We start from the raw sequence: 13876 nt of genomic DNA, 5'->3' as shown, positions 1-13876 counted from the left end.
GAACTTTCCTGCAGCTGGGAGAGCTTGGTGGAAACCTGCATGTCATGGTGTGAGGGACGACGTGTGTGTGTGTGTGTGTGTGTGTGTGTGTGTGTGTGTGTGTGTGTGTGTGTGTGTGTGTGTGTTAGGGCTGTGATGATACCAGTATTACAATATTTTTTCCATGGCAAAAATGAAAACAAAGCACACCAAAGTCTTTGGTCCTTTAAAAACCTGCTGTATGTAAAATATTGCCCGCTATAGCTTGGAAAACAAATACATGTGACTCTGGATGACACCATAATGATCCCGTGTGGCTCAGTTGGTAGAGCATGGTGCTTTCAACACCAGGGTTGTGGGTTCGAGTCCCATGGGGGACCAGTACGAAAATGTATGCACTGTAAGTCGCTCTGGATAAGAGCGTCTGCTAAATGAATACAATTTAAATATTTCCAACATTAGGGCTGTTCCTAAAGAAGCTAAATCCACTTCGTGTTTTGTTTCCTTGCCATGATACTAACAAGTACCGCGATACTGGTATAGTCCTGGCCCTAGTGTGTGTGTAAACTCAGAGGTCCTCCTCCTGGGCAAACCCAATGACTCAGCGAAGAAGGAGAAATATGTAGAGAGAAGGAGAGATTGAGAGACGTAGAGAGAAAGAGTGCTAGGGAATGAGAAAGTAAGGTAGGTGTGTGTGTGTGTGTATATGAGAGCGGATGCTAGAGTTCCGTACAGTACAACAACTGAAACCTTGACCACAACATCGTGGGTTGATATCTAAAATCTGACTGTTTGCCTCAGTGTGGTGAAACCTGAATACCAGCAGTGCGCTACGGAATCCTGCTTCAGGGTCCATGTCAGCCCCGGCCCCACCTCGCTCTAGCCCTCCTCTCAATCCACCCATGTGCACTCACTCCTTTCCCCTTCATCATTCTCGTTGTCTCCCCCTCTGAGGTTCCTCTTTGTGACATTGTGCAACTTCAACATGCACTACAGAATCAGGGACAAACATTTTTTCCTTCCTGTAAATGAATGCGTCACAGTCTCTAAATAAAACAACCACTGTGAACACAAAACACCTCATGAATGACTGTTGTGATGTTGTTGTCCCTCATGTGCAACATCGGTTGAGTTATGAAAACAGTTATGAAAACAGTTATGAAAACAGTTATGAAAACAGTTATGAAAACACAAAAAAGTTGAAAACAATGTTGTTCAGGTTCAATTTGCATACAAGGAAGAGAAAAAAACCCAGACATAGCACTCCCACAAGAAGACTCAAAACAGAAATCCTACACTACTTTTGCACGACAGCCAGAATAAGAAAAAGACAAGTGAAAGTTATTTTGTCAGTAACTGTAACAGGAAAATCCCATTGACTGGCAAAGAAAAATGTCCCAATCCAGAATCGGGTAAACTGCTACTACACAACACACTTATTTACCTAACGCAAGACAAATGACAGACCTGGCCAAATTCCCAAAACAGATATTTGGTTCGTCAGTCATCACCAGTCCATTTCTGAGCAGAAAATAGTTAGTGCTTTTCAAGCACTACGTTAATTAACCTAACATGCAGTCACCTCACCAAATGGTGCAGCAATTGTCATTAGGAAGAAAGTGTAGTGAATAAAGAGAGCAATGTGAATGTGGGGTTACTGTCCCAACAGTAACTATAACCATATGAATGTGACATCGGGGCCTCCTGTAGCTCAGTTGGTAGAGCATGGCGCTTGCAACGACAGGGTTGTGGGTTCGATTCCCACGGGGGGCCAGTATGAAAAATGTATGCACTCACTAACTAAGTCGCTCTGGATAAGAGCGTCTGCTAAATGACTAAAATGTGAATTGAGTGAGTACCTAGCCTCTCACCTGAATAGTACCTACCTAGCCATGTACATATTATCTCAACTACCTTGTAACCCTGCACATTGACTTGGTACCCCTTTTATATAGCCTTGTTATTGTTATTTGTGTTACTATTTTTATTTGCTAATTTTCGTACTTTAACTACATTGCTGGGAAAGGGCTTGTAAGTATTTCACAGTAAAGTATATACCTGTTGTATAGCCTAGCCTAGCGTCTCACCTGAGTAGTACCCGAGTAGTACCTAACTAGCTTAACCTAGCGTCTGTCTCACCTGTCCTCCCACCAGCTGCAGCAGGGCTGTGTTGACGGGCAGCAGCTCAATGTCGGTGGCGATGGCCGTCTGGTCGAAGGGGCAGGCCTTGCGGTGCAGCTTGTTCAGGCACATCTTGCAGACGGTGTGGCCGCAGCCCAGGCTGATGGGCTTGCGGACGCTCTCCTCGAACATCTGGGTGCAGATGGGACACAGCAGGAATTCCGTCCATTGTGGCGCTTGCACAGGCATCGTCACCACGGAGGTCTCTGGGGGAAGCACTGTAGCTTCGACGGACGCTTTCTTTTTCAAAGAAAGGTAGATCCTTCAGTGTGTTGGTGTGTTGCCGTGTGGGGTTTGTTTTCTTTTAGAAAACAGAGTGACGCAAAAGATCTGACAGATTCCACTGTAACAAAATAAAGCTCTTCCGAACATCAATTTTCTTCTAAATGTTCAGACATTATGAACATTCAGTATGCGGAATGACCTGAAAGACAAAAAGTGAAACAGAACAGTGAACGGTAAGCATTGCAACTGCATACACCAAACCCAAACGGCAAACAGATTAATCGTTTGGGCAGAAAAAATAAAATATATCAACATTTGATTAACTGCCTAACCATGTTCTGAACTTGATTCACCTGGCTGCCCTTCCAGTAAAAGGACAAAACCAGCAGGACATCAATAAAACTCCCTGGTTTGCCTTCACACTGGGGTCAGGGAGCGTTGGGGTATCCCCTGCCCCAGCAGCAGTTGTGTACATTAAAATGCCAGTAGGCTGATGAACTACTTGTAGCGGCTATTTTAGGACACTCCCTAGTTCAATAACAAGCACTCATCTGAAAACAGGAAGTTTGGGGCTTCAATGGGGAGTGACAGCATCTTGTTGCTGCATATGAACAGGTTACTGTAACTGAATAACCACATATCAGCTACAGCAAGTGAACCCCTAGGCTAGATGTTCAACCTGGCCTCAGGGCAATTCGTAAGATTTGATACGTAAATCTGTATGCCTTCATTTAGTATGATACATTACGAATGGAATAGCGGTCGTACAATATCATACGATTTACCGGATGTACGCTACCGGTCAAAAGTTTTAGAAAACCTACTCATTCAAGGTTTTTTCTTTATTTGTACCATTTTATACATTGTAGAATAAAATGAAATGACACTCTTGGGATCATATAGTAACCAAAAAAGTGTTAAACAAATCAAAATATATTTTATATTTCAGACTCTTCAAATAGCCATCCTTTGCCTTAATGACAGCTTTGCACACTCTTGGCATTCTCTCAACCAGCTTCATGAGATAGTCACCAGGAATGCATTTCAATTAACAGGTGTGCCTTCTTAAAAGTTAATTTGTGGAATTTATTTCCTTCTTAATGCGTTTGAGACCATCAGTTGTGTTGTGACAAGGTAGGGGGGTATACAGAAGATAGCCCTATTTGGTAAAAGACCAAGTCCATATTATGGCAAGAACAGCTCAAATCAGCAAAGAGAAACAGTCCATCATTACTTTAAAAGACATGAAGGTCAGTCAATACGGAAAATTTCAAGAACATTGAAAAAGTTTCTTCAAGTGCAGTCGTAAAAATCATCAACTGCTCAGAGGAGACTGTGAATCAGGCCTTCATTGTCGAATTGCTGCAAAGAAACCACTACTAAAGGACACCAATAAGAAGAGACTTGCTTGGGCCAAGAAACACGAGCAATGGACATTAGACCAGCGGAAATTTGTCCTTTGGTCTGGAGTCCAAATTTGAGATTCTTGGGTCCAACCGCCGTGTCTTTGTGAAACGCGGTGTGGGTGAACGGATGATCTCCGCATGTGTATTTCCCACCGTAAAGCATGGAGGAGGTGGTGTTATGGTGTGGGGGAACTTTGTTGGTTACACCGTCTGTGATATATTTAGAATTTAAGGCAAACTTAACCAGCATGGCTACCACAGCATTCTGCAGCGATACGCCATCCCATCTGGTTTGGTCTTAGTGGGACTATCATTTGTTTTTCAACAGGACAATGACCCAACACACCTCCAGGCTGTGTAAGGGCTATTTTACCAAGAAGGAGAGTGATGGAGTGCTGCATCAGATGACCTGGCCTCCACAATCCCCCGACCTCAACCAAATTGAGATGGTTTGGGATGAGTTGGACCGCAGAGTGAAGGAAAAGCAGCCAACAAGTGCTCAGCATATGTGGGAACTTCAAGACTGTTGGAAAAGCATTCCAGGTGAAGCTGGTTGAGAGAACGCCAAGAGTGTGCAAAGCTGTCATCAAGGCAAAGGGGGGCTATTTGAAGAATCTCAAATATAAAATATATTTTGATTTGTTTAAGACTTTGTTACTACATGATTCCATGTGTTATTTCATAGTTTTGATGTCTTCACTATTATTCTACAATGTAGAAAATAGTACAAATAAAGAAAAACCCTTGAATGAGTAGGTGTTCTAAAACTTTTGACCGGTAGTGTATAGTATCATACGTCTTACAAAAGCATAACTTATCATACAACTTGGAGGACGTGTAGTATTATACACAGAGTATACAAAACATTAGGAACACCTCTTTCCATGAGACTGACCAGGTGAATCCAAGTGAAAGCTATGATCCCTTATTGATGTCACTTGTTACATCCACTTCAAATCAGTGTAGATGAAGGGGAAGACAGATTTAAGAAGGATGTTTAAGCCTTGAGACAAATGAGGCATGGATTGTGCATGTATGCCATTCAGAGGGTGAATGAGCAAGACAAAATATTTCAGTGCCTTTGAACGGGGTGTGGTAGTAGTTGCCAGGCGCACCGGTTTGAGTGTGTCAAGAACTGCAACGCTGCTGGGTTTTTCACTCTAAACAGTTTCCCGTGTGAATCAAGAATGATCCAACACCCAAAGGACATCCAGCTAACTTGACATAACTGCGGGAATCATGGAGCCAACATGGGCCAGCATCCCTGTGGAACGCTTGACACATTGTAGATTCCATGCCCCGACGAATTGAGGCTGTTCTGAGGGCAAAGGCAGGTGCAACTCAATATTAGGAAGGTGTTCCTAATGTTTTGTACACGCAGTATGTCTCTCTGAAATCAGGTTGCTTGTTGCATTGTAACAGCAAAGGAGAATTACTGGGATAATTTAAGTTTGTGGTTAGGAGAACTAATGACAAAGTTTAGGATAAGTTACATAAAAGGGCAATTCTGCCAATTTTAACCTCATATTCATTTTCTCCAGCGCCACACCCACTAAATATGTAAAAACTGTGCATTTCTACATTGCCTTCAGAAAGTATTCACACACCTTGACTTTCTCTACATTTTGTGGTGTTAAAAATAACTGATTTTTTGCCCATTATTCTTTTCAAAATTCTTCAAAAGCTCTGTCAAATTGGTTGTTGATCATTGCAACCATTTTCAGGTCTTGCCATAGTTTTGACTGAACTCTGCTTGAAAATCTCTCTCAGCCACTAAGGAACATTCACCGTCTTCTTGGTAAGCAACTCCAATGTAGATTTTGCATTGTGTTTTAGGTTATTGTCCTGCTGAGAGGTGAATTCATCTCTCAGTATCTGGTGGAAAGTGGACGGAACCAGGTTTTCTAGGATTTTGCCTGTGCTTAGCTCCATTCCATTACTTTTTTTATCCTGAAAAACTCCCTAGTCCTTAACAATTACAAGCACACCAATAACATGATGCAGCCACAACCATCCAAAGTTTAATTAATAACATCACCATGCTCAAAGGAATATTCAATGTCTGTTTTTGTTGTTTTTTTCCCCCCATCTACCCTTCTTTGCGAGGCATTGGAAAACCTCCCTGGTCTTTGTGGTTGAATCTGTGTTTGAAATTCACTGCTCGACTCTGGGACCTTACAGATAATTGTATGTGTGGGGTACAGAGATGATGTCATTCAAAAATCATGTTAAATACTTATTGCACAGTCCATGCAATTTATTATGTAACGAGTTAAGCATTTTTACTCCTGAACTTATTTAGGCTTGCCATAACAAAGGGGCTGAATACTTGACTCCAGACATTTCAGCTTTTCCTTTTTTATTAACTTGTCTAAAAACATAATTCCACTTTGACATTATGGGGTATTGTGTGTTGGCCAGTGACTTTGAAAGTTAACATTTCAACTTTCAAAACGGTACCACAAAGATGGTTGGTGGTCCACATAGAGAATTGAGTTGAATAGGAATATCTGTTATAAATTATACTGTCAATCCTCCATACGAAACCTATTGAAGTCATAGAAATATAGATAATATACTGAACAAAAATATAAATGCAACATTTAAAGTGTTGGTCCCATGTTTCATGAGCTGAAATAATAGATCCCAGAACTGTTCCATACGCACAAAAAACTTCTCTCAATTTTTTGGCACAAATTTGTTTACATCCCTGTTAGTGAGCATTTCTCCTTTGCCAAGATAATCCATCCACCTGACAGGTGTAGCATATCAATAAAATGATTAAACAGCATGATCAATACACAGGTGCACCTTGTGCTGGGGACAATAAAAGGCCACTCTAAAATGACAGTTTTGCCACAACACAATGCCACAGATGTCTCATGTTTTGAGGGAGAGTGCAACTGGCATGCTGACTGCAGGAATGTCCACTAAAGCTGTTGCGATAGAATTTAATCTTAATTTCTCTACCATAAGCCACCTCCAACGTCATTTTAGAGAATTTGCCAGTACGTCCAACAGGCCTCAAAACCGCAGACCATGTGTAACCACGCCAGCCCAGGACCTCCACATCCGGCTTGTTCACCTGTGGGATGGTCTGAGAGGAGCCACCCAGACACTGATGAAACTGTGGGTTTGCACAACCGAAGAATATCTGCACAAAATCTGCGTGCTCGTCCTGACTGCAGTTCGGCGTCGTAACAGACTTCAGTGGGAAAATGCTCACCTTCGATGGCCACTGGCACGCTGGAGAAGTGTGCTCTTCACGGATGAATCCCCGTTTCAACTGTATCGGGCAGATAGCGTGTATGGCGTTGTGTGGGTGAGCGGTTTGCTGATGTCAACGTTGTGAACAGAGTGCCCCATGGTGGCAGTGGGGTTACGGTACGGGCAGGCATAAGCTACGGACAACGAACAAGATTACATTTTATTGATGGCAATTTGAATGCACAGACATACCGTGACGAGATCCTGAGGCCCATTGTTGTGCCATTCAGGATGATAATGCACAGCCCCATGTCGCAAGGATCTGTATACAATTCAATTGACTGATTTCCTTATGTGAACTGTAACTCAGTCAAATCTTTGCCATTTTTGCATGTTGTCTTTATATTTTTGTTCAGCGTAGAATAGACATTACCAAGTTTTCCTTCGACGGCGGGTGGACCAATGACCATCTTTGTGGTAATAATAAGAAATAAAAATGTCAATTCTATTTAAATGTCAATGGTGTACCAGCTAACTTGCAATGGTCTGAAGGGATATTCAACACAAAAACTTCAGATTATGTAAAATAGGGTCTAAGCTACAACATGTGCAAATATAATATATATATAAATAATCTGAGCTCACACATTTTTAGATAATTGACGTTAAAGGTTAAAACATTTCAGAATCTTGATTTTAAAAAAATTCACAAGAAATTATACAATTTTTTGACAACCCTGTTTGTAAGCTTTTAAATGATATCAAACTCAGTCATTTATCTTTTCCAGTGGCATTCAGGTCCAAAATGTCCCTTTCTGACCACGTCTTCAGTTGCAAACATGTATGGAAAGTTCTGTTTAAATCGAAAGGGATACTGTCAAAAAGTGATTGAATTAAAATCGAGTTACACTCACCACATACTAAAGCATGGCGTTTCACATGACTAATATTACACAAACCTAATATAGTGTGACATACATGAAACAACCAAACAGGTCACTCCAATAAATCATTGTGTAATCACATGCTAACTATGAAGCATGTTTGAGCCTGTAGTAGACAAAACAAACATCTGCTGCTACATGCCGTCACTTACTAGTCCATGTCAACTCCCTTATCCTCTAGACATTAACAGCAAGAACAACATCTAGGATGCCAGTACAAAAGTCTGCTGTGTAGGCCTACCTTACACAAGTAGTGCTCTCAATGGCGACAAAGCAGTCAGTAATGAACACTATGCTTCCAGTGTTGCCACTTCCTCACCTGCCATGCCACTGGCTACAATGAGGAAGAGGTTCTCAGTTGATTTATGCTCTCGCAAGCCTGCACTTATTCTTGTATCTGGTTCAAGATCAACATGTCTAACATTAAAATGATATTGGTTTGTGCGCCAACACTACCTCTGCCTGCCCCGTCATAATTTGGCATTATTTGCTCGTGGCCAGCATAAAAAAAGCCACACCTGATTTCAACTGCAGGTGTCTTCGACCTGGGTGGGGATTCCATAGGCTGAAAATAGCACGGGGGGGGACTGACTCAGTGTGTGAGTTACCTATCCGAGTAGGGCAGTGGCATAGGTAGCAAGCTAAGTGTTTACTTATGAAACAGGAGAAGGAAACACCCCCACCTTGGTGCTGAGATGAGTGGGCCAGGCTGTGGGAGTATGTTTCCCATAAAGCCTGGGAGAGCCTAAGTGCTGGGAATTGGCTGTAATACGTGTGATGGAGCAACAGGGACCTTTCCTCAATCAGTGATATGATAATCTACACAGAGATGATGATAAATATCCCTGTGTGTTTATGGGAAGGTTGACAGACAATGAGGTCACTGTACCTGGAACTGCTCTGGTACCACTCACAATGCAGTAGAAGATATGGAAATAAGAATGAATTCTTATTTCTATGGTAGCAGAAGGCTCTCTGTCATTTCCTCAAATGCTTCTGGACAAAACAGAAATGTACCATGTCTACTGCATGTGATCTAACAAAGGGCCTAATAGATGAGTGAATGTACTGCAGCCTTGTCTATAAAATAAAACATATTTTAACTTCAAATAAGGCAACTGAGGCCAACTTCCACACAAACATTCCAGTGACGTTAATGTAAGATCAGGTACAAAAGTTTGAATTATGTGGACCTTTGAGGTCTTTTGTTTTTATATTTTACCCTCATCGCAGACTGACGCAACATCCCACTGTGACTTCTAGCCTAGACCAAATACAGAGGCGGTATTTCTGACCAAATACAGAGATTGGCCTCTGTCTTATTACATACATTTACATTTTAGTCATTTAGCAGACGCTCTTATCCAGTGCAACTTACAGTTAGTGCGTTCATCTTCAGATAGCTAGGTGGGACAACCACACCACAGTCATAGTAAGTACATTTTTCCTCAATAAAGTAGCTATCAGCAAAGTCAGAGCAAGTAAGAAAAAAAAGTGTGAGTGTTAGTTCACGAAAGGCATTCTTAATGATTTTTATATTTTTAGTACATTTACACCCGACTTCCCCTGAAAGTCTGGCTGTGATTGACTTGGTACCTGTACCCCCTGTATATAGCCTCGTTGTTATTTTATTGTGTTACTTTTTAATATACTTTTTTACTCTAGTCTATTTAGTAAATAATTTCTTAACTCTATTTCTTGAACTGCATTGTTGGTTAAGGGCTTGTAAGTAAGCATTTCACGGTAAGGTCTACACCTGTTGTATTCGGCGCATGTGACAAATACAATTTGATTTGATAGCCTGGCCTACATACTTTGTGGTTACATTTTACACTCTCCCCCTTGTACTCACACACTCTTCCAAATTCAAAAATGCCATGCAAATAATGCTGCTGTGACACTGACTAGCTGTCTTAACAGTAGATCCCCATATACTTTTCCTTATATAGCCATTTCACCTAGACAGACGGCTACCTGTTTAACTTTGTGATTTGCTATCTGATTTACTGTTTAATCTCCAATGACTCCATGACTGTATCAGTCTCAAATAAAGTTTAGTAAGGCCTATATTCTAATGAGAACTGTGGCCACAGCAGACATACACTCATGAGGATGCAGATGAAAACGCTCACAGCTAACGTGAGTAAACAATTGTGGTCATCCCACTTGCTTTGGTAAACAGCTGAGGGATGGGCCTGGAGAAATGTAACCACTCTCAAATTCATAGACAGAGCTATGGATGCAAGCCCTGACCATCCAAGATATCAACATTATAGTTTTAAGCATGTTTTGAGGCTATACAGTGTTTGTGTACATTTACAATGTTTACAAACATTGGAGTAAAACAAGCTAATATCTTGCACTCTGATAATGTTTGACAGTTGAACAAGGCTCATGAGGCATATATAAAAGTTTTCTTCAAGAATCAATGGGTATATATCATTAAAGTATAAGTCCAAAAATGGATGTAGCAACTGCAGATTTCCTCTAACGATGACTCATAACACTAGAAGGAACTGTACCATCCTTACACAACCACTAGTCACAGGCCTAATCATTTCCCTACACTAATCAATCAATTCAATGTAGACTATATGTGATGTATTTTACCATTGTATCATCAAAACCACTTACTAGGTTTCCATAACATGTAATGAGCAGTGAAGCACTAGCTATAAGTAACATTGGCAGTTGCGTTTGTGTTTAGTTTCAATGTTAACCGTCTAGTCATGTTGGGTACAGTCACGTTGGGTACATGAATCCAACGTCAACCTGGAAACCAAGTTTGATTGAATATCATGGGGCACTTCCACTAGCTATGTTTTCCACTTACACAGCAGTATTAGTAAATATTGTAAAGTTGTTATTAGGCCTCTGAAACTTATAAGTTAAAAGCATCCAAAAACACAACAAGCAAATGTATCACTACAAAGTACAACGCAAGCAATGCTAAAGTTAGTTAGCCTAGTAGCTAGCAGGTTAGCTACTACTACTACCTCAAAGTAGGCTTACTAGCTAACGTTAGTTTGCTTCGTCCGGCTCGTTGCGGGACAAAGCAAACGTTACCCATACTAAAATCCAAAAGCAACATTTGTCAAACGCCCTGAACCTAGCTAACTAGTTATACCGGTTTGTCTAACTAACGTTGTTAGCTACTGGTGATTTAGTTTGCCTTAGCATAAATATTAGTTACAAAACTAGCTAGCCAATGCAAATTAAGTGGACATTGTTAACATTAGCTAGAATAGCTAGCCAACGTAAGCAAGCTACCATCAATTGGCACAGCCAACGAAATATAGCCCAGTTAGTTAGCTAACTAGTTACCAGAAACAAAAATGTAGTTAGCTAGCTACCTTATTTTTATTTTATTTTATGAAGTTAGCTAGCTAGCCAGCTACACTTGACGGCTAGCCCGGTTAGTTAGCTAACGTTAGCTGTAAATTTGTCGCAAAAATCAAAGCTGTCGAACATAATCCGACCTTATCTAGTTAGCTAGCAGTTTAAAACTTTTGTAGAACCACCCGCATATACTTACAATTTCCAATTAAATGCCATCAACCTTCAGCTGTTTTTATGATAGCTAATATTGTTGTATTTCGTCGGTCGCCATGTCGACCACGTAGCTGGAGCCTGGCAGTGGCAATAATGAGCTAACTAGGTGGCTAGCTTTTAGCTAGACTGTATGTGTCACAGCAGCACACTATGCAAAGGCACAAGCAATACATTTAAAAAAATAGTAACACATCGGCAGGTTACTATAATACAATTTCGGAAAGGAAAATGCTTGCTAGATTGCTTTAATTTAATTTAATTTAATTAGCACATGCATAGCACTTTTGTTGTACAGAATATTTTTTCAGGCAGGTGCGCTGATTGGTTATTAGCAGAGCCATAGTCTGTCAATCCTACTCCCAGTCACCACAGACAGAGCAGAGACATAACACCATTGAAATTATTTGAATCATGTTGCTTTTGTTGTTGTTGCCATGTCGTCGTCGTGTTGATTATTTTGTTTGTGTATTCATTTCCATCATATTAGGCTACTGATAGACTGAGCTCAACTGCATGAGCTCTCTCTCTGCTTCCTCTTTTGGGGCCTTTGGCCCACAATAATGGAAATACCTGAGTCTAGTCTGAAGGGTCATTTAGGCAACCGTTTTAAACTTGCTATCAATGACACAGGCAACCCAATTCTGATAATTCTTCCACTAATTGGTATTTTGACCAATAACATTAGATCTTTTATAATGATATGCCATTTAGCAGACGCTTTTATCCAAAGCGACTTACAGTCATGTGTGCATACACTTTTACGTATGGGTGCGCCCGGGGATTGAACCCACTACCCTGGCGTTACAAGCGCCATGCTCTACCAATTGAGCTACAGAGGACCACTTTTCACATCAGCTCTTTTTTAGAGCTGAACTGATTGGTCAAAATACCAATTAGTGAAACATATCAGAATTAGGCTGCCTGTCTAAACGCAGCAGTTACTTATTATGCACATCTGCATGTATTATTAGAATACAGCCGAGTTACATAATCGTGGGATTTTTATATGGCTATATGGTTACTATTTGTAGCTGTTAAAAACATCTCAGCAGTTCCAGGTGGGAGACACTGGCATTTCCATCAAGTAGACAGTGGAGCTTGATGGTATTTCTTTGCATGGTACCAATATTTGTAAGCATATCTGGCACTACTATTGATCATGGTCAGCATTAGTCACTCTGGCATATCTGATGAAGTATACTTTTATTTAACTTGTTTGCTACTGTTGTCACACTCAGTTATTATATATACTAAGTGTACAAAACATTAAGGACACCTTCCTAATATTGAGTTGCAAAGGTCTGTTACTGTACTTTCCTGTCAGTGAAATATACACACACACACACACACACACACACACACACACACACACACACACACACACACACACACACACACACACACACACACACACACACACACACACACTAACTAGAGCCCTATTGTTTGAAAAGCTATTTTTGGATTGAGCGTTAGTGTATTGAACACAGAGAGACCCATACATTTACCATTTTCATTCTGATACCACATAGTTTTTTACTATTGATTTTTGTTGGTGCTGTCATCGTCTTAAAGCTTGTTTCTGGGTAGTGGGTTGTGACTAGCTTGTGTTTCAAGTTTCAAGTTTTAATGTCACATGCACAAGTACAGTGAAATGTCTTTCTTGCAAACTCAAAACCCAACATGCAATAATCAATAACAATGTATTACTACAAAAAAACAAGAGAAATAAGAATAGGAAATATGAATTACACAATAAAGTAAGTAAGTAAGTAAGCATACTGTATACAGGAAATATTTAAAAAGTCAGATCCAATACTATATTAACATGCAGGGATACTGAAGTGATGGAGGTAGATATGTATAGGGGGAAGGGGACTAGGATATAAGATAAACAGAGTAGCAGCAGCTTGTATATGAGTGGGTGTGCGTGAGTGTAGAGTCAGTATAAATGTACAGTCGTGGTTTTGAGTTTTGACACAAATATTAATTTTCACAAAGTCTGCTGCCTCAGTTTTTATGATGGCAATTTGCATATACTCCAGAATGTTATGAAGAGTGATCAGATGAATTGCAATTAATTGCAAAGTCCCTCTTTGCCATGAAAATTAACTTAATCCCCAAAAAACATTTCCACTGCATTTCAGCCCTGCCACAAAATGACCAGCTGACATCATGTCAGTGATTCTCTCGTTAACACAGGTGAGAGTGTTGACGAGGACAAGGCTGGAGATCACTGTCATACTGATTGAGTTAGAATAACAGACTGGAAGCTTTAAAAGGAGGGTGGTACTTGAAATCATTGTTCTTCCTCTGTTAACCATGGTTACCTGCAAGGAAACACGTGCCGTCATCATTGCTTTGCACAAAAAGGGCTTCACA

General features: G+C 40.6%; 1 protein-coding gene across 1 annotated transcript in view; it reads right to left on the bottom strand.

Annotated features, from left to right (window-relative positions):
- The window catches only part of LOC121577425 (roquin-1-like), a 33022-nt gene extending 21456 nt beyond the window's left edge, over positions 1-11566 (bottom strand). The window contains exons 1-2 of the mRNA XM_041891176.2: positions 11478-11566; positions 2119-2584 (exon numbers count right to left, since the gene is read on the bottom strand). Of these exons, the coding sequence (XP_041747110.2) occupies positions 2119-2349 (231 nt within the window). The 5' untranslated portion in view covers positions 2350-2584; positions 11478-11566. The remainder of the gene's footprint in view (positions 1-2118; positions 2585-11477) is intronic.
- Positions 11567-13876: the final 2310 nt, after the last annotated feature.

This window comes from Coregonus clupeaformis, chromosome 11 (assembly GCF_020615455.1).
Source record: "Coregonus clupeaformis isolate EN_2021a chromosome 11, ASM2061545v1, whole genome shotgun sequence".
In the NCBI taxonomy this organism is placed as follows: Eukaryota; Metazoa; Chordata; class Actinopteri; order Salmoniformes; family Salmonidae; genus Coregonus; species Coregonus clupeaformis.
Note: the sequence above shows the minus strand (reverse complement) of the source record. Positions and strands in the feature narration are given on the sequence as shown.